General features: G+C 29.1%; 4 protein-coding genes across 7 annotated transcripts; 1 reads left to right on the forward strand and 3 right to left on the reverse strand.

The window, feature by feature from the left end:
* Positions 1-4,210: 4,210 nt before the first annotated feature.
* Positions 4,211-5,873, reverse strand: LOC107407826 (E3 ubiquitin-protein ligase RSL1). The gene is made up of 2 exons (XM_048477829.2): positions 5,138-5,873; positions 4,211-4,540 (listed from the first exon to the last, which is right to left on the reverse strand). Exons 1-2 carry the CDS (start codon positions 5,731-5,733, stop codon positions 4,468-4,470), a joined length of 669 nt encoding a protein of 222 aa, XP_048333786.2. The 5' UTR covers positions 5,734-5,873; the 3' UTR covers positions 4,211-4,467.
* Positions 5,874-12,015: 6,142 nt separating this feature from the next.
* Positions 12,016-13,959, reverse strand: LOC107422495 (E3 ubiquitin-protein ligase RSL1). The gene is made up of 2 exons (XM_016031951.4): positions 12,990-13,959; positions 12,016-12,423 (listed from the first exon to the last, which is right to left on the reverse strand). Exons 1-2 carry the CDS (start codon positions 13,880-13,882, stop codon positions 12,351-12,353), a joined length of 966 nt encoding a protein of 321 aa, XP_015887437.3. The 5' UTR covers positions 13,883-13,959; the 3' UTR covers positions 12,016-12,350.
* Positions 13,960-15,100: 1,141 nt separating this feature from the next.
* Positions 15,101-17,559, forward strand: LOC107422480 (uncharacterized). Its single transcript, XM_048477774.2, has 4 exons — positions 15,101-15,255; positions 15,982-16,672; positions 16,932-17,188; positions 17,404-17,559. Exons 1-3 carry the CDS (start codon positions 15,221-15,223, stop codon positions 17,184-17,186), a joined length of 981 nt encoding a protein of 326 aa, XP_048333731.2. The 5' UTR covers positions 15,101-15,220; the 3' UTR covers positions 17,187-17,188; positions 17,404-17,559.
* A 658-nt stretch (positions 17,560-18,217) lies between these two features.
* LOC107422479 (high mobility group B protein 15) lies at positions 18,218-25,356 on the reverse strand. Of its 4 annotated transcripts, none has more exons than XM_048477769.2 (7): positions 25,205-25,356; positions 23,715-23,947; positions 20,895-20,973; positions 20,036-20,198; positions 19,832-19,957; positions 18,862-19,262; positions 18,218-18,767 (listed from the first exon to the last, which is right to left on the reverse strand). In XM_048477769.2, the coding sequence occupies exons 2-7, from the start codon at positions 23,882-23,884 to the stop codon at positions 18,318-18,320; spliced, it is 1,389 nt and encodes a 462-aa protein (XP_048333726.2). In that variant the 5' UTR covers positions 23,885-23,947; positions 25,205-25,356; the 3' UTR covers positions 18,218-18,317. The 4 variants fall into 4 exon arrangements, with proteins under 4 accessions (XP_048333726.2, XP_048333727.2, XP_048333729.2 ...); XM_048477770.2 differs by lacking the exon at positions 25,205-25,356 and adding an exon at positions 24,866-25,003; XM_048477772.2 differs by lacking the exon at positions 25,205-25,356 and adding an exon at positions 24,249-24,712 and having other exon boundaries at positions 18,862-19,253.
* Between the last annotated feature and the right edge of the window lie 1,911 nt (positions 25,357-27,267).

Below are 27,267 nucleotides of genomic sequence, written 5' to 3' on the forward strand. Positions count from 1 at the left end.
GCAAAGTGGAGCATCATACAATGAACTATAACTATTCACAATAATTAGATTTTGTACGCAAATGATTGTCCCATTAAATGATAGATGATACCTTCTATAACAGCATTTTCGTTTCTTTGAATTTCTTTTCCTAATCAGATCCGTAATGACAAAGGTGAGCTTATCGGGGCAATGGCTTGTCCAAATCAGAAACATTAATGGTAAGCTTCACTGTAATTCTTACCATATTTGGTTGAAAAAACATCAAACAGTTCCTGTGTGGCTTACTATTCTCATTTCAAATATGTATCTGCTAGCTTCTTCTTAATTTAATGGACTCTTTATTTCAAAATAATAATAATAATAAGCCAACAAAATTTTTCCATCTACAATATTCAACTGCCTTTCATAAAATAAAAAAAGGTTAAAAAAATAAAAAAAAAGAACTGCCTTTTTGCTTTTCACTCACACACACACACACACATACAACTTTTTTTTTTTTTGGCATAGCTTTTGTCCTTCGCTACTTTATTGATTAGATTTTCAACCTCTCTATGTTTTCAGTCACCTATAAACAATGTTAATTTGTTTATGTTTAATAAAATCATTTAAAATATATTTTACTTCATATCGATACAAAAAAAAAAAAAATTCGAAGATTAGATAATATTGTTTTTTATTATGAAGTCTAGGTTTATTATTATGTTTAAATACTTCCATTATTTTAGAATTTCAAAAAAAAAAAAAATTTACTTCCATTATTTTAGTATTTTTCCATACTTTGGTTTGCTGTATCTGTCATTATCTAATGAACTAATGAAAACGCTAAAAATATTAAGGTAATTATTTGTTTTTATTTTGTAAAAAATAATGGTAATGTGATCACTTAAGTAATTGGTAAGGGTTTGGAAAGAAAAAAAAAAAGGAAAAAGAAAATAATTTATGTTATTAAATCAAGCAAGTCAATGTGGAATTAATAATTCTTTTTGAGGATTACTACTCATGGATAATTTGTTTAGAAAATATGATAGAATATATTGTAAATATAAATTAGTGTTGTCACAATTATGGTTAAACTATATGCTTTTAACTTTTTTTTGTTTTTATTTTTATAACCTAATTTTGATTGATGCTATATTTATTTATTTTATTATAATACGGATTTTTACATATGTGTACAGGAACATCATATCATGAATACCCACGCTGGATTTCAAAATTTTTGCCGTGTATATGATGTAATTTCATAATTTTGCCCCTGCAGGAACACTTTGATAGCATTTTCATCAAGGGTGATGTAGACATTTATTTAAAACATCTTTTCATACAATTGTACGATCAAAAGAATCAAATTTCCTTCAGTGCAAAAAAACAAAAAAAAACAAAAAACAAAAAACAAAAAAAAAAAAAAAGAAGAAAAGAAAAAAAGATAAGGGATTAAATTGCTTCTTTCCACGTAATGTTCTTCTTTCTCTAAACCACAAAAGGCCAATTTTTTGTTTATTTGTGAAAAAATAATTTTTTTATTTCTTCTATCTCTTGTTTCTACATCACTGAAAAATAAAAAGAAAAGAAATAATTCAACTTGCATATCCAATCAGGGTCAGAACCAGGAAGTTTAACTTGGGGCTATAGTTTAGAAGAAAAACAAAATTTTAAACAAATATATTGTATTGTATTGAAATTAAATTGAAAATCAAAATTTTAAATTTAAATGTGAAAACAAATAACTTAAAACTCTAAAAAACTATAATGATGCTTATTCATCTTGATTTATAACTTCATAAGTAAAAAATAAAAAAATAAAGAACCGTAAATTATTAATTGTTTGTTTCTTATATATTTTAGATATAAATAAAATCATTATATTTTCAGTAAAAATGACTGATATTTGAATAAGAAACTTTATAGTAATAATTTTATATTTTATATTTTTATGGTATCTTGCTCTTTCTTTTTTTTTTTTTTTTTTTTCATTTGTTAGTTTTACCTCTTTCAATTGTTTTAGCTAAATATATGCTAGATTAATTTATTATTTGCCTTTGTTTATCTTCCATTTCTTAAGTTAAATTACACATTTTTCGCAAGTAATGTTTATTTTTTTGTTATCATATTTATTTATTCCTTCATATGTACAAAAAACCTCAATGTGTTTTAATTATTATTATATTTTTATAGTAGAATCCATTATAAAATGTACAAATTAAGTATTATTTTTCAATTTAGTCGGGCAAAGAGTAGGGAATCATCTTAGGAGTTTAATTTATAATAATTTATTTCACATTAATTTAATTCTTAAATTAATTTTCAAGTTAACTAATAGGGAGTTTAAAAATCAAGAAAATTGACTATTTTTTTTTTATGTATCAATAATCATTTTTTTTAATTTTGTTTGCAAATGTAAAAATAAGTTAATTTTCTTAATTTTTAAATTTTATATTAACAAATTTGAAAATCTATTTAAATTTGGACTAATATAAAATAAATTATAAATTGAGGACATGATGTGGAACTTTTTAAATTTGAGAATTTTATATGCAATCTAGCTAAAATATTTAGTACTAAATTGCAATTTGGATTGTTAATCTTCTTCCAAAAACCGATCATATAATTAAGGCCAATGACATTCAGGTTGGATTTTTTTTTAATTGATTTAAAATTACAAGGTTTGGAGTTGTGAGGAAGGAAAGTCCAGCCTTTTTAAGTGTTGTCCACAAATGATTGAGTCAACAAGTAACTATCCGAATGTCAATTGCTAATAGTTTTATTGGCCCAAAAAAAAGCATTTGTTGATGGGACCATTTACTATAACAAAAAAAAAAAAAAATGTTGGCAAAATTTGGCTAAAAGATTTTTATGAAGAAGTCAAAAGTTGATTAATTTGAACTGTAAGAATTATCATTACTACAAAAAAAATAAAAAATTGATGGAGCTAAATTTCTCTCCTTCAGTTTAGAACAAAAATTTCATTCTTTTCTGAGACTACAGTTACAATCGAATGGATCCAACTTGGTAATTGAAAGGGTTTTTTGTTTTACTTATTTATTTTTATATATTTGCATATTTCTAAACCAATCACAATCTATGCGTCTACCGGTCGTTCTATCTATTATTTGCCAGATGTTAGAATAAGAATAGTACTTTAATATATGACAAGTAAATCCTAGTTTTTATCCTAGTTAGGTAATTTAGATGCAATTTTATATTATTTATTGAAATTTAAAAATATTTTTTAATAAAAAATATTGTATATATTATAATATAAAATGTACAAATAGGTCATGTCTTAATTGTTAATCCATATCTAATGTATATGTTGAACAGTTAATGGATTATAACGAATAACTTGTTAAATTTAAAAATGAATTTGAATATGAATATTTTAACCAATTAACTTAATCAATTATGTTTAAACAAGTAAAATTTAATACAAATACATGGTACGTATTCGTTTCCATATGACCCATCATCAGGTTCAGTTTGTCTTTTGCATCTTATGGGAGCATACCCAAATTTTCTTTTCTTGCTTTGTTTTTTTAATCGATTTCTCAAAAAAAATTTTTGTTCCATGTGAAAACGTATAGGAAGCCAACACTAATAATTATCAATTATGTTTTACTCATATTTCACAAACGAAGCTATCCTTCATTTTATAAATAAATATATTGAATAAAATAATTTAAAATTATAATTTATAAAATAGTAATAGGTATTCTTTTGCATTAATCAGACCAAATTCTGAGGCCCAAAATGAAATCCAAAGTTGATTTTCATGTGCAACGGAAGGACAAAAAATATCATTAGAATCCCTAATCATATCAACATAGAAATTTCAGCTTTTTAGCAATGCTGGCCCATAAATTATTATTACAAAGTTCTATTTCACCATTTGATTTTTCTAGTTTCGTAATGATATGAATTCCTTTTTTACCCTTTTGTTTAATTTAAGTGAACTAATTAACGCTAAAAGTAAGTACCATTTAACTTCCCATAATGCCTAACGTTGTTGCATATATATATATATATATATAAATATAAAAGTCGTTGAAGTCAATATAAAAGCTGAATATATTTAGCACTATATGTTTAAGAGAATAAAATAAGAAAAACTACTCAAAAGATAATGGAGGGTTCATAAACGCCTTAAAGTTTTGCTTTGACGTGCAAATTTCTTAAGCAACAAAAGGTGTATGGTTCTATGGTGTAACATGCAACCATGTAGAATCGCAAATATTGAAGCATAATATACTGTAATTACTAATTGGATTTCCTCATACAATCTTAAGTCCTACTTATACATGCAATTATAAGAAGTCATTTTGCATCATTTAGAGTACACACACATCTTGATACAGACACTTCTCTCTCTTAAAAATTCACAACATTAATTAGGTCTATATATATATATATATATGCACATATACTAGTTCAATAATCATATAACGACCACAATATATTCCTTATTATAAGAAGCCTAGAACAAATTTATTAATTTCTCTTGCAACTGGCATGAGTTTGATTCCATTCTAATCCACATCCATAGCAAAACTGGAAACTGCACCTGCACACATTGACTCACAAGTACATTGTTTGAACTATTAATTTACTCCAAAACCATTGTTTATCTCCATGTAAACAACAAATTTATATACCAAAAAAATAATAATAATAATAATAATAAAATCTAACTAAAATAAACAGATTTTTGGATTAATATAAAAAGGTCGATCAATCTGATAATGTCCTTAATGTAATATTCAAAGCAAGGCATATTAATTTTAAGAAAAACAAATATAATAAGTTTTTTATTAGGTCGATACAGCTTCTAATCACAATTGTCTTTTTAAATTAAAATCTAATTAATTTCATAGATTTTTAGTATAATATTATGAGACAGATTAGATAAAAAGTTAAGTATAGATATCCATGTGGTTCAACTCATGTAAGAGTATCATGGATATATATTCTATTAGTCTCTACTACATTAGCCATACACATCCGCACTATGATGGACATAATTATATGTAATTCATGGTATATTACTCTGAATTTCTGAATTTAATGATATTGGACGGTGAAATCTATCACCATTATGTTATCATAGCAAAATAAGACCATATTTAATTAAAGCAAAACAAAATAATTTAAATTCACTGACCTGCAAGTAATATGCAAACAACCTTCAGTCTTTTCCACATAATATTTACAGCGAGGGCACCTCTTCCATTTCTTCTCTTCAGCAAGCTCTTTAACCATAAGATCTTCTCTCCCTCTCTCATCTTCATTCATCCTCTGAAACTCCTCGCAGTCCACCCCTGAATGCCAAGGAACATAGCACCTTGCGCAGAACAATCTATGGCATATCGGACACTCACTCTGCCTTATAACTTCTCCTTCGTCGCCGTCATCGATCAACGTCGCCGAACAATCCTTGAAGGGGCAGTAAAATTTGTTGGAACCGAGTATCGAGTATTCGCAAAGAGCCTCGTTCCATTTCTCGATAACTTCTTTCGGAAGAAAGGAAGAGCAAGCTTCGAGCTCAAGGACATGGTCGACGCAGTCGACACCGGGACAAGAAACCTCGTTGTTGTTGATGAAGTTGTTGTGTTGAACTTTGATGGTGATGTGTTTAATGATACAGTCGGAGCAGAAAGAGTAAACACAGCTGTTGTTGTTATTGAACATCTCCTCAGTTGGCTTCTTTTCTGTACAGATCTCGCAGAAGCAATGCGACGATGATGATGATGATCCCATTTCTGTTTTTTGTTTTTTGGAATCATTAGGCTGGTTAGATCATCCTCAAGATGAAGATCAGAGGCAAGTTGTCGCTTTGCCATGTTAGAATTTTTCTTTTTCTTTTTGATTAATGATGGTTTTGCTTGCTTCCACCACTAGGTTTTGTAACTATTTTCAAAAGGAAAGTGCTTCGTTTAGAAGGTGTCTCTCCTGATTGGAAGTCGGGTACGTACCCTCTTTCATTATTTAAGAAAATCTTTGTCTAGCTACCACGTCAGCTTAAAACTCTCCAAGTGACAAAGTGACATGTGTTAAAATGGAATCTACTTTTTTTTTTTTTTTTTTTTTTTTGGGTTTAGGTAGAGTGGAGCATCATATCTGTTACTGTGGAGCATCATACAGTGAAAGCATCATATAATGAACTATAATTATTCACAATAATTAGATTTGCATGCAATTTAACGATTATGGATGATTGTCCCATTAAACGATAGACTATACCTTCCATAACAGCATTTTCGTTTCTTTGAATTTCTTTTCCTAATCAGATCCATAGTGACAAAGGTGAGCTCTTGGGGGCAATGGCTTGTCCAATTCAGAAACAACGATAAGCTTGTAATTCTTACCCTATTTGGTTGAAAAGATCAAACAGGTCCTGTATGGCTTGCTATTCTTATTTCAAATATGTATCTGCTAGCTTCTTCTTAATTTAATGGACTCTTTATTTTAAAATAATAATAATAATAATAATAATGAATAATAATAAGCCAGCCAAATTTATCCATCTGCAATATTCAATTGCCTTTCATAAAATACAAAAAAGAAAAAAAAAAAAAAACTGCCTTTTTGCTTTTCACCCACACACAAACAACTTTTTTATTTTTTTGGGCATAGCTTTTGTCCTTTGCTGCTTTATTGGTCAGATTTCCAATCTCTCTGTGTTTTTCAGTCACCTATAATCAATGGTAATTTGTTTATGTTTAATAAATTATGTAAAATATATTTCACCTCATATCGATACCCCCAAAAAACAAAAAAAAAAAAAAAAAAAAAAAACCCAAGATTAGATAATATTGTTTTTTATTACGAAGTCTAGGTTTATTATTATGTTTAAATACTTCCATTATTTAGAATTTCAAAAAAAAAAAATTACTTCCATTATTTTAGTATTTTGCCGTATTTTGGTTTGCTTTATCTATCATTATCTAATGAACTATTAAGGTAATTATTTGCTTTAATTTATTTTGTAAAAAATAATGGTAATGTGATCGCTTAAGTAATTGGTAAGGGTTTGGAGAAAAAAAAAAAAAGAAAAAGAAAATAATTTATGTTATTTAATCAAGCAAGTCAATGTGGAATTAATAATTCTTTTTGAGGATTACTCCTCTTGGATAATTTTTTAGAAAATATATGATATAAGATACTGTAAATATAAATTAGTGTTATCACAATTATAGTTAAACTATAAATTTTTAACTTTTTTTTTTTTTTTATTCTTATAACCTAATTTTGATTGATGTTATATTTATTTATTTTATTATAATATGGCTTTTTACAGATGTGTACAGGAACATCATATCATGAATACCCACGCTGGATTTCAAAATTTTTGCCGTGTATTTATTTCATAAGGTTTTAATGTAATTTTATAATTTTGCCCCTGTAGAAACACTTTGATAGCATTTTCATTGAGGGTGATGCAGTCATTTAATTAAAACATCTTTTTCATACAATTGTACGATCAAAAGAATCAAATTGCTTTCTGTTCAAAAAAAGAAAAAAAGAAAAGGAATTAAATTGCTTCTTTCCACGTAATGTTCTTCTTTCTCTACACCACAAAAGGCAAATTTTTTTGTTTATTTGTGAAAAAATAAATTTTTTTATTTTTTATTTTTTATTTCTTCTATCTCTCGTTATCAGTAAAACATAAAAAGAAAAGAAATAATTCAACTTGCTTATCCAATCAGGGTAAGAACCAGGAAGTTTAACTTGGGGCTACAGTGTAGAAGAAAAACAAAATTTTAAACAAATATATTAAATTAAAAATCAAAATTTTAAATTTAAATGTGAAAACAAATAAATAAAAACTCTCTTAAAAAAACTATAACGATGCTTATTCATCTTGATTTATAATTTTATAAGTAAAAAATAAAAAATAAAGAACTGTAAATTATTAGCTGTTTGTTTTTTATAAATTTTAAATATAAATAAATTTATTATATTTTCAGTAAAAACAATTGATATTTGAATAAGAAGCTTTATAGTAACAATTTTTATATTTTATGTTTTTATATACAGTGACTATTGATTACATGAAAATCAATATGGTATCTTGATTATTGGGGCCAAATGCTTAATTTTCTATTAGTTTTAAATTTATTTGAAGCCATGGCTCCTGCTGTCCTGTGTTTGGCTCTGTCCCTGTACCCAACCCAAAGCTTGGTACTCTTCCCTCTACTTGCTTTTTCTTTTTCTTTTTTCTTTTTTTTTATTTGTTATTTTTACCTCTTTCAATTGTTTTAGCTAGATATGCTAGATTATTGGATTATTTGTCTTTGTTTATCTTCCATTTCTTAAGTTAAATTACACATTTTTGGCAAGTAATATTTATTTTTTTGTTATCATATTTATTTATTCCTTCATTGTACAAAAAGCCTCAATGTATTTTAATTATTATTAATTTTGTATAGTAGAATCCATTAAAATGTGTACAAATTCAGTATTATTTTTCAATTTAGTCGGGCAAAGAGTAGGGAATCACCTTAGGGCGTTTAATTTATAATAATTTGTTTCATATTAATTTAGTCCTTTTTAAAATTGATTCTCAAATTAACTAACAGGAAATTTAAAAATTGAAAAAATTGACTTTTTTTTTATAAATCAATAATTATTTTTTTCTAATTTTGTTTGTAAATTTTTTTAATTTTTAAATTTTATGTTAATCAATTTGAAAATCAATTTAAAAAATTAAATTAATGTAAAATAAATTATAAATTAAGGACATGATGTAGAACCATTTAAATTTGAAAATTTTATATGCAATCTAACCAAAATATTTAGTACTAAATTGTAATTTCGATGATTAATCTTCTTCCAAAAACCAATCATATAATTAAGGCCAATTTCGGCAATGTAAAATAAACTATTAATCTTCTTCTTCTTTTTTTTATTGATTTAAAATTACAAGGTTTGGAGTTGTGAGGAAGGAAAGTCCAGTCTTTAAAGTGTTGTCCACGAATGACTGAGTCAACAAGTAATTATCTGGATGTGAATTGCTAGTTGTTTTATTGGCAGAAACTTGGAAGCAACTGGAAAAAGACCAGACCAAAGACACAAAAAAGCATTTGTTGATGGGACCATTTACTATAAACAAAAAAATAAAAATAAAAAATTGTTGGCAAAATTTAGCTATAAAACATTTTTATAAAGTAGTCAAATGTGGATTAATTTGAACTGTAAGAATTATCATAACTCTAAAAATTACGCACAAAAAAAAAAAAATATATATATATATATATATTTGTGTTGGAGCTAAATTCGTCTCCTTTAATTTAGAGCAAAAATTTCATTTGCTTCTGAGAGTACAGTTACAATCCAATGGATCCAACTTGGTAATTGAAAGGGTTTTTTTTATTTTTTTTTATTTTTTATTTTACTTATTTATTTTTATATATTTGCATATTTCTAAACCAATCACCAGCTACGCGTATACCTGTCGTTCTGTCAATTATTTAACAAGTGTTGAATAAGAATACTACTTTAATATACAGAACAGACAAACAGGTACTCCATTGCATCAATTTGCTCAAATTCTAAGGCCAATTAGGAAATCAAAAAAGTGATTTTTATGCTCGGCAGGAAGGAAATGAGAAAGCAGAAAAGAGAATTTTGTAGCGCAATGACTAATTGGGAGAAGTTAGAAAAAATCCAATGCACTGCTAACTTTGAGTTGTGGTCCCCACAAAACAAGTTCCCTGTTTGCTTTGCTCAAAATGCCTTCTTTTTTTTGTTTGCTTATAGAAGATCTTATTTATATATTTTGTGTTTGTGATATGAGATGGTTGGGATGGAAATGCATTTATCCATTGCCTCTTCTATGTCCCTTCTTAGATGAATAGTGGCCACATCATTAAAAAAAAAAAAACTTTTACATTCTTTTTCTACTTTCTTGCCGCTATTAGTTTCCTCCATTTCATTGAGATGAACCAGATCCAAAAATTGGGTTCTTCTTTATCTAATCCTAAATGCTGATCTTTCTGAGTTACTTCTTTATCAAAAATCCCTCCTAAACCCTTTTTCACAAATAATATTTTTTAGTTACTTCTTTGTTCAAATCCCTTATAAACCTTTTTTTTTTTTTTTTCACAAATCCGAAAGTAGGATAAAAAAGCACAAACAAAATCATTGTGCATTGCTAAAAGGAAAAATAAAAATTGGTTTTTAGATTCTAAGAACTCTTTTAGACCCAATTGAGATGTCATTAGCACCAGGAATAGGAAGAACCAATCGGAAGAACCACTTAGAAAATACAATAAACAAAAAAGAAAAAAAAAATGACAAAGAAAGCAAAATGACAACAGTGGTAACCTGACGGCAAAATCCAAAAAATAAATAAATAAATTGTAACGGAGTGAAGTTGTTACCATCCTAATTTTTTTTTTTTTAAATGAGATGTTAATTTTTCATTACAGTTGAGAATCATAATTTAAAATATCAAAATTTTTCGTGAAATTTTTATAAGATTTTCATTTTTTAAACATATTGAAAAAAAAAATTTAACTATAAAGTGAAAACAAAAACAATTTCTACAATATTCACTGAAATTTTTGATATTTTTTAATAATTTTTATAAAAATTTTTATCATAATATCTGCATCAAATTTTTATAATTTGGTTAAAAAATTCATAATTTTTATAGAAATTTTAAAAATATTTATGATTTTTTTGTTAAATTTTTTTATCAAAATTTTTTATAAATATTATTGATAAAGTAGTGAAACTTTTTGACAAATTAATATTTTTGATTTTTTTTTAATTTTTTAATTATCTTTCAATAAATAGGCAAATAAAAATAAAAAAAAATTATATTTAACAAATAATGTCCAAAATTACGTTAGATAAATCCACCTATCATATTCATAGAGAAAATTAATATCATAAGTTACAAGTTTACTTATATATTATTATTCTTTTTACAATAATAAATTTAATATTTATATAAATATTATAAAGTAAATAACAATTAGAATGTAGATAAAAATTGAAAGATATACAGGAAATATATTTTTTACAAACCAAAGTTTAAAATTTCGATATCAATGGTGTATTAACAATTATATGCAAAATTATCAATGCGATATATATTTTAATAATTACTTTTTACATTTCACATTTTAAAATCAAAATGAAGAAGATGCAAATCATTTGTAACCATTCAAGAGTTTCTTATAGTATTGAAATAATATTTATAAAATATAATGTAATTGTAATATTTTTTTATATATCTTAATTAATAAATAATTTTATTAAATATGTATCAGTTTATATTTTTTTTATTAATAATAGTATATTTTTAACTATTGACGCTTATTATAAATAGATTAATTAAAAAATTTATAATATCCATTCAATATTTTTACAATTTTAATAGTTAATTAATTAAATATGTTAATATTAAACTTTCAATACAAATGTTCATCAATTTTCATAATTTTTATGAATTTTTATCAATCTTCAATAATTTTTCTATTTTAAATTATTGATATTTCTATCGATACTGAAATTTTGAACCTTGTTATGAATAAAAGATCCCTATTCGAGATGATTGTACTTGATTATAATATTTATATATTATGCAATATCCCATATTCAAAGTATTTAAATTATAAATAAATAAAAAGAATCTCAAAATTTCATTGGAATTTCCATCAAATTATATAGAAATTTCAGCTTTAGCAATCCTAGCTAATAAATTATTACAGTTCTATATTTCACCATTTGATTTTTCTAGTTTGGTAATAATGTGAATTCCTTTATTCATTTTAAGTGAACTAATTATTTAATTCTAAAAGTAAGTGCTATATAACTTCCCTTAATGCCTAATTTTGTTGCATATATATAAAAGTCAATATAAAAGCTTAACAATTTAAGCACTATATGTTTAAGAGAATAATACAGAAAAAAAATCCTCAAAATAGATTGGAGAATCCATAAACATCAGAAAGTAAATTTGAAGTATAAATTTCTCAAACATCATAAAATAAAATTGTATGATTTTATAGTGTAACATGCAACCATGTAGAATCACAAATATTTAAGTATAATATACTTCAATTACAAATTGGGTTTCCTCATACAATCTTAAATCCTGCTTATACACGCAATTATAAGAAGCCATTTGCCTCATTGTGGTACACACACCTTGCTACAAACACTTATTTCTCTCTTAAAATTAACAACAACAATTAGGTCTATATTAATATATATATATATATATATATATATGCACAAGTTCAATAATCGCACAATTAACAACCATAGTAGACTCCTTACTTCAAACCCAAAAAAAAAAAGGAGGGGGAGGGGAGAAAAGAAAACCATAGTATACTCATTATAAGAAGCCAAGAATATGTTTACTAATTTGGCTGGCAACCACCATGAGTTGAAGTCCATTCTGATCCACATGCATAGCAAAACTGGAAATTGCACCTGCTCATATTAAACACCAATTACAATGTTTAAGAAATTAATTTACTCCAAAACCATTATTTCTCTCCATGCAAACAGCACATTTATATAACAAAAATCTAACTTAAATAAACAGATTTTAAATTAATATAATAAGTTTGATTTGAAATATCTTTAATATAATGCTTAAAGCAAAACAAATTACTCTACAAAAAACAAATATAACAAGTATTTTATGAGGTCAATTCGGTTTCTAATCACAAATGTTATGTTTTAATATTAATATAAATGATTTATCTATAGGTTTTTAGTATAATATTATCAAACAAACTATACATGAAACTAAGTATCCATATCCAGCTGATTAAACATATATAAAAGTAAAATGAATATATACATAATATTACTCCCTAATCCCAGCTATAGTTGGCATACACATCCATATAAATGTTCATATAATTCATAAAATATATTATCCTGGATTACGTGTAATTGGATGTCGACCTTGACCACCATAATGTGGCATATCATAGCAAAACAACATCATATTTAATTAAACCAAAACAAAATAAATTAATTTCACTGACCTGCAAGTAATATGCAAACAACCTTCAGTCTTTTCCACATAATATTTACAGTGAGGGCACCTCTTCCAATTCTTCTCCTTAGCAAGTTCTTTAACCATAAGATCTTCTCTCCCTCTCTCATCTTCATTCATCCTCTGAAACTCCTCGCAATCCACCCCAGAATGCCATGGAATATAGCACGTTGCACAGAACAATCTATGGCATATTGGACACTCACACTGGGTAATAGCTTCTTCACCGTCAATAATCAACATCGCCGAACAATCCTTGAACGGGCAGTAAAACTTGTCCGAACCGAATATGGCCGATTCACAAAGAGCCTCGTCCCATTCCTCGATAACTTGTTTAGGAAGAAAGGAAGAGCAAGCTTCGAGCTCGAGAACATGGTCGAGGCAGTCGAAACCGGGACAAGAAACAGTGCTGCTGTTGATGAACTTGTTGTGTTGGACTCTGATGGAGATGTGTTTGATGATGCAGTCGGTGCAGAAAGAGTAAGCACACTTGTTGTTGTTGTTGTTGTTGTTGTTGAACATCCCCTCTGTTTGCTTCTTTTCTGCACAGATCTCGCAAAAGCATCGCGATGTTGATGATGATGGCGATGATGATGATGATGATGATCCCATTTCTGGTTCTTGTTTCTCGGAATTCTCAGTGATGATGAAGCTTGGAGATGATGAGGAAGATGAAGCGGTTTTCTTCTGGGAAGTGATCAAAGAAGCCATTAAAGCTTCTTGGAACTGGAACTCTTCTGCATATTTTTCATCTGGGATTGGGAAATTCTGATCATGATCATGGTGATCATGATCATCTTCATTGAAAAGCATAACATCTGAGAGGCTGATAGTTACATCATCCTCAAGAAGAAGATCAGAGACTAGTTGTTGCTTTGCCATGAATGAACTTTTTATTTATTTATTTATTTTTTTTGGGGATTAATGGTGGTTGCTTCTACCACCAGGCTTTGTAACCGTTAAATAAATAAATATATATATATATTATATAAATTATATTAATGCTAAAAAAAAAAAAAGTTTTGTTTTTGAATATTTTCCTTCGTCAAGAAGATGTCCTTTCTGATTGGAAATCGGGTACACACCCAACTTCGTCGACAAGCTTTGCTTTTGTAAAATGACGGAAATGCCATTTCCATATTAGCTTTTACATGACTAATAAATTGATGTAACTAGTAAAGTAGTACTTGCCAATTTATTATCATAAATTAAAAAAAAGTAAGTACTTTGCCAAATTAAAAAGCTTATAATATGCTATTTCTAAATGAAATATTCTTCTAAATTTTTGTATCTAATTTCCATTGATGGTATATCCGTATATGTATAAATACTTGTTTCTGAACAATTAATTCAATAAATAACTTATGAATATTGATAAGTTTAATTATGATTATATTTAGATCTATTTTATTGATAAGTTTAGTTGGCCCATTTGATATATGCTAATCAATTAAAACTTAATCATCGATCAATTCTAATAAGGATCTTGATTTTTTTTTCTTTTCTTTTTACCCCATCATGATATATAAGAACAAGTAGTTCAATTAATTTGTTAATGATTAATCTTCTTCCAATACCCAATCATATTTTAACAAACTTGTCATCTACCTGATAAATTCTTGCTATTTCACTGTAATAAGAATTGAAAATAAGCATTTCTATTTCTAGTTTCCCAATTTTTTTTTATTCAAAAAAAATTGAGATAAATACACAAAAAGCAAGTCAATGAAGTCTTTCTGCTTTACCTAAAATAATAATAATAATAATAAATTAAAAAGAAAAAAGTAAAAAAGTAAAAAAGAAGAAGAAGGAAGCTGCTTGTAAGCTTACCTTAGTCATAATTAGTCTTTAAGTGAATTTCCACTCATTTACAAAGAAAGACTCCATGGAAATGCCTCTTTACGCGTCATCATCTCAAGCTCACGAAATAACCCTCCTGCTTCTTCGAACATGAAATTTATATTATTCACTCTCTCTCTCTCTCTTGATCTATAAAGATTTTCTCTGCTCTTTGACGCGTGAAAGAATTTTTGTTTTTTTTGTTTTTTTGGGTACCTTTCTCTCTACACCTCTTTCTTTTCCACAAGACTTTATAACACATTTATATTTATTGCTTTTTGTTTCTTAGGATTCTTCCTTTCCCCTCTTCCCCATAAGCACGATCAAGCATTTGTTCCATCGATTGGGTTCTCTCTCTGTGTGTGAATCTTTCGTCGTTCAATGTTAACCTCTCCATTGTATACCATGAAAGATAGGTAAGCTTCTTTTTAAACTATACACTTTCACCATATTTATAATATGCTTTACACATAATATTTATACATTTATCACATACATTTTGTCTATTATGTGGGAATCCTTTATAATTAATATGGTGACTATGACAATTATTTGTTCTCATATACCAATTAAAATTTTTCATTATTTAAATAAAAATAGTTTTAAATGATTAATTGATAATGATATGCAACTTAATTATATATTTTAAAATATAAAATCTTTAGCTTTTATTATCTATTCCAATTTTTATAAAGTCTTTACCTTTTATAACTATTCGATTTTTTTTCAAACCGACGTGGGCCTCATATTGTAAAATACAAATTCCAATTCACCGTAAAAGATACGTAGACCCGAAAAGTCCAAAATATTAATTATAAGTCTTAAATGACATTGATTTTCACGAATATATACCCACTAAATTATTTTATTTTACCTTTTTTATTTAGATATATTTTAATTTAAAAATAATAAGTAGATAAATTTTGCTCGAAGACCACTTGACCTCTCTCTCAGGGTTTGATATGATATGATATATATATATACATATATATATGTATTAAAATGTAATTGTAATTTCGTTTGCAAATAAAAAAAAAAAAAAAAAAAAAAAGAACAGTCTGTCTCTCTGGGTAGTTAAAAAAGAAAGAAAGGCTCTGTTTTTATTTTTTCGTATTGTGTACGCTAAAAATGGCCGATTACAGTGATGATCAGAAGAAGAAGAAGACTGAGGACAACATCGAACACCATGCGAAGCTTGAAGAACAAGAACAAGAACAAGTAGAAATCCATCAGAGCAAGAAAGAGAAGCAAAACGACGACAACGACGATGATGATGATGATTATGATTCAAAAGTAGGTGAAGATGAAGACGACTGGGAGAAAATTGATTATGAGAGCCAGAAATCCGAAGAAGACTGGGAGAGAATCTCCCATCAGAGCCACAAAGTCGATGACGATCAGAGCGAGAAGGAAAACGACGACGATGTAAAAGTCGATGAAGAAGAAGAGAGAGAGAAAATTGATGATGAGGGCGAGAAAATTGACGGTGATGATTGGATGGAAAACGAAGATGATGATGATGATGATGATTCAGAAGAAGAAGAAGCGACAAAAGGAGAGAGAAACATGAGAATCCAATGTTATGGTGGTAAAAATCGGTATTATTGGGAAACGGAATGGAATCACTGGATTTATATAAGGGAAGGGATCCAGAGATTGGATTTTCCGAGCTTTTGCAGTTACGGACCCATCTCCATCGATGACCCTTTCAAATGGCAAGCTGTGATCATCGGCCCTACCGATTCTCCTTACGAAGATGGTGTCTTCTTCCTCACCATCGATCTGCCTCATGATTACCCAAACAGTCCCCCTTCCATTGTTTTCAATACCAAGGTACTCTTTTCCCCTTTTTCATTTTCTTTTTTTTTTTTTTGGGGTATTTAATCAATTCCTTTAAAGTTAGTGATTATTAATTAATTGTGTTTTCTTTGTTGGGATTTAGTTTTTTTTCTTTTTATTATTTATTAAAATAATAATTTATTTGTTTGTTCTTTTTGCTAGGTCCAAACACTGTACTGGTTGAAATTTTTGGCTTTGGAATAAATGTTTGATAGCTATGCTTTGAAATTTTTGTGTGTTTATAAATGTGCAGGTATTTCATCCAAACATTGATGAAGATGGGAAAATATATGTGAGCATTTTGGAGGAAGAAGAATGGACACCAATCCATACCATTGAGTCACTGTTGGTTTCAATTTGGTCACTCCTTGCTGTTCCTGACCCTGTTGACCCTACATTTGAAAGCTGTTATCTTTTCAGATATGACAGGGAAAGTTACATTCACAAAGCTAGAGAGTGGACCAGAATCTATGCCATGCAATCAACAACACCATCATATAATATATGATGGTAAATTTACAAGAACTATGCTATTTTTTTTGTTCTGTGCTTTTTTTTTTTTTTTTATGGGTAAAAGGACAAAACTATGTTACTGTAGATATTTTCTATTTTCTTGTAAAAAAAATAGGTTTGTTGGCTTTCTTTTCTCTTTTTTTTTTTCTTTTTTTTTGAGTTTTTATTTGGAATGCCTCCTAATTGGACCTTTTTGTTGATCAATGGGTAAGGAACTTGTTTGGATGCTGAGGAAATCATAGATATAGCAGATGATGTTTTGATCACGATAGAGTGGGCTTTCCAAAAAAATGTGATGGTGGAATTTATTCACATTTTGGGTTTTTTCTTAGATTTGCTAATGCAATAAAATGCCGTCTTGAATTGAATTGTCCTTTGTTTCATGTGGAGTCTTTTTTTTTCCTCTGTTTTTGACTTGTATTGAGATTTTGTGTAGTTTTGGTTTTTTTGAATTTCCTAACATTTACAAGGAATGTATCAAGTCAAAATTTATCTCTTAAGTAACCTCTATTTTAGTTTATATTTTCATTTTCTTGAAGCACCTGTATATGTTTACCATTATGGTTTTTTGGCTAAGCATTAGCGTGGGTAGTCTTAGCTGATACAATTCACAATTTAAAGAAACTGTCTATAAAAGACCAGGCAAACATGAGATGATCCGACCCCACACAAGGCCAGGTGAACATTTAGGCTATGAGTTGTGATTACATATACCCCAACCAGCGAATCAATAAAAAACCATTGTACGTTTTCCCATATTTGGACTAGTAATTATAAGTTACTAACAAATATTTCCAAAACAAAAAAAATGAAAAATGTTTTATGTACATCCGAAGTTACTTTTACCACCAAAATGCTTCAAAAATTTTCACTACAAAACTGTCAAAAGAACCACCAAAGTTTCTGAACCCCATGATGTAAACACACCCATTGTGTGGAAGTACATTGACATTGACTTTCCAACTAAGAAGGAAACTCAGAAAAAAAGATGCATAAGGTAAAACTGTGAAATACCATATCCGAGAATAAATAAATAAAAACCTTTGATTAAGTAAGCAAAAGCTACAAAACTAAAAATGAAAATTAAAACCTACTTCACTTCAGAACACTTCCTTTTTAATCTACTTTATTCTTTGTTTGTCTCTGTTAATTTATGGCCAGAACTTTCCTCTTTACCATCAACTCTCTCAACAATTGCATCTCCAACATTCTCTTCCGGCTTCTTTAGTTCGAAACCATCCTCAGTTGACATTTCCATACCCGCAAGGCTAGATTGACCACCCACTCCTGCTTCTAGAGATACCTCTGCATCTGAATCCTTATCTGCTGTTTTATCATCTTCGAATTCGCTTCTGCTAGAACCACTCTCATTATCAAAAATTTGAGAATCAGCACACTCAGCCTCAGCTTCATCGATCTTTGCATCTGCATCACCAGTACCAACATCTGGTTCTGGAAACCGCTGTTGCAGTGGCACTGCATCACTGATGACTTGTCCTGTTCTCAATCTTTCTCGATAATCCTCCATTTCTACTCTATATCTTTCCTTATCTTGAATAGCTTTATCCTGGTAAACCTGTGCACATAACAAAGGTTAGTGTCTGCTTTTCATGATTCGAGATGGGTAATCGATAACGACTTAAAATTTGTAAGCATGGTGTTACTCTTACCTTTTTGTCAGATTCTTTTAGCTTGTTCCATAGCTCACCAATCATCCTACTTATCTCTCTATCTTTCCTCGGGTGAAGTGGCTTCAATCTTGCATGCTGCTCGGCAAAAAAAAAATTATACCCACTTCTGTTAGGCTTTGGATGAGCAGGATCTCTCCTTTTTATCTCTGACTTCTTCCTCCGGCGGCGACGATGAACACCAGGTGCAGCAGGGGCATTGTCATTTCTGTTAGAGGATACACCATACTGATGTAGGCCCTGTGACATTTGCAATAATGCATTCTGTGAAGCCTGGTAAAGTACACCTTTTAGTTTCTCTGAGCCAATGGTAACGGTAACAAGGTACCCACTTTCAAACTTTCCATCAATGACACCGATTACTGGGGATGAACCTGATGATGCTATTATAGAAAATGTCAAACAGAATAACAATTAGTCATGAATAATAACTGCGTTTTATATAGTAAGAAAAATATATTGTTAACTATTATGACCTTGGAGTAGCAAATGCAAAAAGAACATTAATATGGTTTGCCCTTCACTTGCATCAAAGCAATAAAAACATTTAAAAGCTATATACTATATTAGAGAACATCTTATGTTATTCACATATCTAATTGAAAAGATCTTGTTATGGCAATCGCCTCCAAGCAGTAAAGCAATTCGCTTACAATGCATTTGTGTATCAAAGTAAAGCACACATCAAAATGAGTGTGAATCAAAGTAACTTTGTCCATAAAAAATAACCATGTAAATTTTGGATTATTGTTGTGACATAATATAAGCACACTACATTGGCATAACATTTACATGATGATCAGGACCAAGGACAATAACAAAATCTAGCTCCTGGACAAAGATAATGGAAAATTAGAAAAAAGAATGTTAAATAATGGAAAATTAGAAAAAAGAATGTTAAGCTGATTCAATAGAAATTGTGTCCATCTTTTTAAGATTGAAAAGATGAGACCTGCAGGGAATTCTACAGCAGTTGTTCTTGTTTGCTGATGTCCGGTTGCTTGGCTTTCAGGTGATGCCTTGAATGATTCTGACCGTTTACCAAGACCGGGTGTTGTGGATGGGCTATGCAAAATTTCTGCAACAAATTGAGGAATCAATAAAATAAACAGTACCAAATCTTTTACTCTGGTGAGTTGTGCGTTTAGAGCCATACCTGAACAGGCAGGGTTCCATCCCCGAGCTTTAAAATAATAAATTTGTTCATAGTGGCGAAGCAATGAAAAATAGTACTTCCGCAGAACAAATGAAGCATTTGTAGCTGTAGAGGGGAAGTTGAAAACTGCTGTCACTTCTTTCCATCTTCTATCTCTAATAATCTGCAAACTCAATTTTCCAATAATATTAGTCGCCATATAATAACTCGTTATCAGTACAACTTTTTGTTGAAAGATGAAAAGAATAAAGAAAGGAGTAAAAGCAGCAGTTTTTACATGTAATCAGACCATTCTCTCAAAATCCTATTAAAATACAACCATATACAGCAACTTAAAACATATATACCCCCCCAAAAAAAAAGAAAAAAAAAGCAGGGCTCCAAATTTCGTTTCATATTACCAAATTTAGAAAGCGAGATATGGGCATTTAACTGCCCTCTACAGGGCTCCAACCTGTAATGGGAAATTCGGATGGAAAAAAAACACCACAAGCTTGGATTTAAACAATAATTGAGCCAAAATTCTATGCTAAAAAAGTGTCATTGATGTTAACTCAAGTATGTCCACACTGCAACAGCACATACTGTGCAGTTAAGTATAGAAAACAGCATAATCGCATAACAATTTTAGCTAATTCAGATGTTCATAATTATATTATCAACAGAACAACAAATAACTCAATAATTAATTCATTTCTGATTGTTTACCTTTCCATCTTTATATAATAAACTCATCAAACAAATGTCAATAATCAACAAACACAAGAACATTAAACTTCGACAAAATTGATCTAGCAATTTAATTGTACATAAAAAACAACAATAAAACAACCCAACTAGCAGTAAGGTCACATGTTACCTTCTCAATACCTCCACGAGAAGTTACCTCCACAAAAAGTCGATGCAGATCCAGCTCTTTTCCCCCTATGATAGGTATCCTACAATAACAAGATGTCAACAGTGGAGAGAACATATAAATTTAAATGAAGGTTAAAAAAGGATAAAGCATGCCCATTAAAGTAGTGGCAAACAATGCAAGCGGTGGTCCAGCCTAAGTACCAAAACATGCAATATGATATCACGTTCAGAGCCTGTTTTAAAATATTTAATACAGGTTTGGTTTCTTTTGAGGTGGGGGTTAAAACTGGAAAACAGAAAACTTGTTTGCTAGTTTTTTCTTTTTCTACTTTTTTTTTTATATAAAAAAAAAATAAAGGATGGGAAAGAGAACAATAGTAAAATGAGGAGAGAAAAGGGAAAAGGAGTGGGAGATATACAGAAGAGAGAAAAGAGACAAAAACATGTTACCATATAAGAACTTGAATATCCGCATGGAGTTATTACAAGTTGAAGTTCTACAGCACATAATGCTGAAAGATTCTAAAAGATAAAATGACAAAAATAATACTAGGATTCATTCTTCTTGTTTTTATTTATTTTATTTTATTTTATTTTTATTCTTTTTCAGCATTGACATGTTAATGCAGACAACCAAGTGAAAATAACAAAAGCTTAACCCTATCACCATAAACTATTCTGGGTTAAAAGACCACCGAATATCACCGACTTCATTCACTCAATCTACACCGAAGTATTTCTCCAAAGTTCACAGTTTCATCAAAGAAGAATGCTAAAAATCCCATGATTTGTGAGACACCTCACACTTACATTTAAAATATAAAATCCACCAAGTAAAAGTTAAATGAAGAGAAATAATAGCCATCAAGCTTTGTCATAAATACGTAAGTTTCTAACATGCACATATTACATTCTTATTTCTATGCTATTCTTTCATTTTCCTAGCAGTTTTCTTCAAACCAATAATTAAAACAAAATATTCTATCTTGTATTCACTTTCCCTAGTGGATTTTAATGTTTTAACTCGATGTAAGCCCCAAGGCAATCACTGAACACATTTCCATGCCGAAAAGATTACATAATGCTTTCTATAAAACTATGGCAAGTAAAGGCAGCAAAGCAAATAAGTAGTAGGCTTAGGTTCTGCCCTTTATAATGCTGAAAGAGCCATTGCAAATTGGTTCACAACTGAAAGTGAGTAACCTCATATGATCAAACAAATGACAGATAGACTGTATGAGAAATTCCATGCAGTACATTCACTTGAATGAAAGCTCTTAACTGTTACTGTAAATTAAGCAAAACAAATTCCAAACTATCTAACAGAACATAATTTAAATTGGAATAATTCATAATAGTCAACTTTAAGTTCATGCACATTTCTTGTATCAGATCCATTAATTACCAACTTGTCAAACATTTATTCCACCTCCTACTACATACATCATATAACAGACCCTAGTCAAATATTATATCGCAAAACTAGTACATTAATTAATTGAAACTCATATTTCATTCATTTCAAGTAAGGCTCTCACTGATTTTTTACGCTTACTACGATAGTCAAAGCTCTTGATACTGCTATTAATATTAATATTATAAGTACAAATGCAATTACACAATTAGCCTTCATGCAGTGAACCAAACTCCACATGAGGAAGCTATATACAGTCAACAAACCTTGGAGAGAGAGAGAGAGAGAAAGAAGGGGAAAAAAAAAAAAAAAAAGGAGGGACCCCACATCTTATATTCCTAAATGGAATTAATATCTTGAGAAAAATCATGAAGGTTTGAGTTATATCAAGCAATTATTTTTTTAATCACCCTCGTCAAGCTTCACAGCCTTTTTATTTTATTTTTTCCGGGTGAAAGTGAAAATTCGCAACTTGGGATGGAAAGTGGCATTCTAAATCAAGGAGCGAAGACAAGAAGAACAATAGTTGTTATCTTCACGATTTATGGAAATAGTTTTCCTCACAAGCAAGAGAAAAATAACAAGTTTCTGCAAAGTTCTTTGATTAAGTGATTAAATAAGATTTGTTTGATACATACGAGAAGTAAACACACATTCTATGCGCTTCACTTATTTAATGACAATATTTTCAATAGATAACATGCAGTAGATGAGTAATATGAGAAGGGCATTCATTATGAACTATAACAAACTATCATAACACATCAAGAAACACACTTAAGTCGAGTAAATACAGCAATGCAGAGAGATGCTATTAAATTTTATTCAACCAAATCACATGCTAGATGCCTGATCATAGGAAAGCCCCAAAATTACAAGTCAAGCTCATGGGTTTGCAACCATATACATAAATTGAAATACCTAAATAAAGATTAAGTATTCCTCTACATCCAACCAACAGTTCCACAAAAAGAAACTCCAGAAAGCTAGAGCAATCAAAGTGCATAGACTCAAAAGTTTTTCAGATGATTTAAATAACCATTTTAAAATCTACCAAATTGACAAAACAAAACAAATATTCTTATTTTGGTTCAGCCTTTTCTCTTCCCTTCTACAAGCAATGTTATTACTTAGGCAGTGACAGATAGAAAGAGAGATTTTTACCATTAATTTACGATTTGCAAATTACTGATATAAAAAAATAATAAAACGAACATCCATCTCTCAACTCATAATCCTTGCTATCATCATCAATCAATATCCAAAACTTTCTAACCTCGCATGCACAAAAAAAAAAAATAGAAGAATATGATAGCTTTTGAATGGGATAGAAAACGGAAAGCAAAAAGGGGAGTAAAAAAGAAACATTCAGTTGAAGGTCAAAAGGTCTAAAGAATGAAAGCTTACATGAACTTGGTCCCCATTGAAGCATGAAGCTTCTCCAAAGTTGAGATGAACAGCTTAGGATTGGCTACAACATCTTCATGTTTTGCAAGGGGTGGTGGGTATGGAAGAAAGCTTGAAGATGGTTCTTTAACCGGCAATGGGGTTTTGGTGGCACTAGAAGTTGATGCCATTTACCGAAACTGATTCTCTCACCTTCTCAATTCTTCCGTCGTCATCAACTGCTCTACCATCAACTACAGTAAACGTTTTGGTTTTTCACAGCGCATGCAAAATACAAGAAAAACAAAGTCAGAAACCCAAAAAATAAAAAAATAAAAAACGAATCAAGCAAGAAACACTTTCTTCCATGCACAATCCCAAAAAAATAAAAAATTAAAGATCAGAAATGCCAAAAAGCTAAATGGGAAAGAGACAAAAAACCATATGGATAAGGGTAAAAGAAAAAATTTATTCAAGAAAAAAAAAATGAACGACCATGCAAAAGAAGTGAAAAAAAAAAAAAAAAACCAAAAAAATGGAAGACCCAGAAAACACCTTTGATGAGAGAAAAGCAAAAGCAACAACAACTCTCAAAAGCTTGATGAAATAACTCCCAGTAAGAAGGGAGAGATTCAAAGCCCAAGGAAAGCAAAAGGCACTGGAACAGAGCATAGCTGTCACAGCCATGAATTCCTTTCAGAGTACCGAGGAACAGGAAGAAACCCATCAAGCTATCTCTCTCTCTCTCAGACCTTTCAAAAACAAACACAGGGGGTCTAAAAAGAGAAGACACTTATAGGCCTTAATAGCAATAAAGAACCCAGATTCAAAAGTCCTTCTCTTAAACCAGAAAGTTGCAGGCCTACATAGGCTATAACCTTGCCTGACATTCCAAAGATATGATGATATCTATTGGGTACTAAGCAATTGTACATATCTACATTTGTATCTTTAATATATTATATATATATATATATGAACAAAGTCCAATGCTTTTTCTTCCTTCTTTCTCTATTATCTGACACTGTTTCAGAGATTATATATATTATAAAAAAAAGATTAAAAATTGCTTTTTGGTAGAAGATACCAAAATCATGGTGGGGTTTTGTTGGTGAAGTGCCCATCAATCAAAAAAGAAAAAGAAGTCTTCTCCTAAAAGGACCAAAACTCACCTTTGCCCGAAAGAACCCACCCTGCCCATTGAAATTTCAAATCCAAACTGTCCTTCATTCATGGAGGCCAAACGTAAAGATTAAAAAAATATAAATAAATAAAATAAAAATAAGATTTACCCACTAGAGAAAAAATGCAGCACTGTTTATTATTATTATTATTCTATTGCCCTCATTTGTTATACACATATATATATATTGTTTATAATATGTAACAATGAAAAGGAACCCAGATGAAGAAATGACAGACAAACCAGTTAAAGAAATTAATATTTAAATGCATATTTATATGCATATAAGAAAGTAGGAAATTAAAAACAAAACAAAAAAAAAACTTACCCAAACAGTGAGAAAAAGAGCTGAGAATGGGAAAATGAATGAAATGAAATGAAATGGAGTTTTTGATATTTTTTGGAGGAAGCTTTAAAGAATAACCACCTATATAATAAACTCCAAAATGAAAGAGTTTTGGTGATATTTTTCTCCTTTTTGGACGGTGAGAATGTAAGCAAGAAAAATGTATATTATTTAAATTATATCTATACACACAAAATAAAATGAATAAAAAAAAAAACCCCTAACATATAATACCCAACTGTGAAATTACCAAATTATTCCCATATGTTATCACACATGACCATATGACAAAGGGTGTTATTGGAATATCAGCATTAATTGCTTTTGGAGTGTCCTAATTAGCCAAAAGATTTGGTGGTGCCCATATAAATATAAAACACATATTAATGAAAGAAATACAAATGGGGTAAATTTATAAATATGTAGAAAATGTAAGGATTTTTCTTTCATTGTTGGAATAACGAAACGTGTCAAATTGACTAGGCTTTTGAAACGGCAAAATCAGAGAAAAAAGTGATAAGGACCAAAAATGTGAAAATAATAATAATATAAAGAGAGAGTTTGGGGTTGGTTATGGAGATATGTGTGCCGTAACAGCAGCTTTGGTATTTAATACACCCATTTAATTTTCATTAGAATTAGTCTCTCTCTCTCTCTCTCTCTCTCTCTCTCCCTCTATAATACATTTACTCCCATTTTTAGTATATATGTGTGTGTGTGTATATATTAATTACACTCTTTTCCAAGTTTCATTATGTTACCAAGAAAACCTTGTGGTTTGTAATAATTTTAAAAAAGCATAAAAATTGGAGTCGGTTTCGTTAAACATAGCAAATAGAAAATATTCCATTATAAATGTAATTTGTATTGTGGGTAATTATTTTAATATACTATTTTTAACCCTGTTTGGGCTATATTTCATTATAAAAATGTTACAATTGTTGGTTTTTTGAAACTGAAACCTTGTTTGAGCTTCGACCAAAAATAAAAATACTCATTCAATGAACACAATTATTAATGGTTTTAGTAAGTTGTAATTACATGAATAACTGAGTTGGTTTGTTTAAAGTTTTAGCTAACATCAACTCCAATCATTTTCAACCCTTGATGTGGATTTTTTTTTATCCCCCAATTAAATCCTCTTTAATAAGAAGGGGGAAAAAAAAAACGTTATATGTTTAGTTTGGAGTTCAGATTTTTATCGGAATAAACACATATCTCTTTCTTTTTTAGATTAAAAATTATTATAATTAAAAAAAAATTATCAAAAAAATTACTAACTAATTCTAGGACTATCAAATTTGTTTACTAAATTTCAAATGGAAAATAATATAGTAATTTGTTAAAAGTAGACAAATTGATATAATCTAAAATCATGAAAAAATGGATTCAATAAAATAATCCTCTATCATTTGGTATCTAGAGTATGGTAAATAAATTTAATAACACTAGAATTGTTGTAATCTATTAAAGAGTGTGTCTGGCTTTCTTAGTTTGTAATTTTCTAAAAGTGACAATGCTTAGTGCATAAGATTATTACAGTCAACAATTTTTTTCAGTAAAAGCTTATGCATATTTCTAGGTTCTTAGCATACTTTGCATGTATAACACATGTTGCAAAGTTAAGGCTGGCCTTACAATTGGCAATGATAAAAAGCAAGTTGAATCAAATTTTTTTTTTTTTCTTTGCCTATTCTTTTTGGACATATATTAAATTGGCATATAGATGATTTTAAATTTTTTTTTCTTTTGACTAAAATAGATGATTTAAAACTTAGGGGTTACTAAACCAGGATTTAATGATACTCATATATACCTAGTGTCATCTAGTTTGTCTCATTATGGTGACAAAATTTTATGTATATTTGCAAAAACATTTCTAGTGGAAAATTACCATTTACCTCAAGTGGTTATCTTTAAAGTTTTTTTATATTATATATCTTTATTTATCATGTAACGGTATTTTCCTATTCTTTTGCTTGCTTCTCGTGATAGAGAGAATTAATGCTTTTTTTTTTTTGGGGGGGTTAAATTTCAATCTTGAT

Source organism: Ziziphus jujuba, chromosome 3 (assembly GCF_031755915.1).
Source record: "Ziziphus jujuba cultivar Dongzao chromosome 3, ASM3175591v1".
NCBI lineage: Eukaryota > Viridiplantae > Streptophyta > Magnoliopsida > Rosales > Rhamnaceae > Ziziphus > Ziziphus jujuba.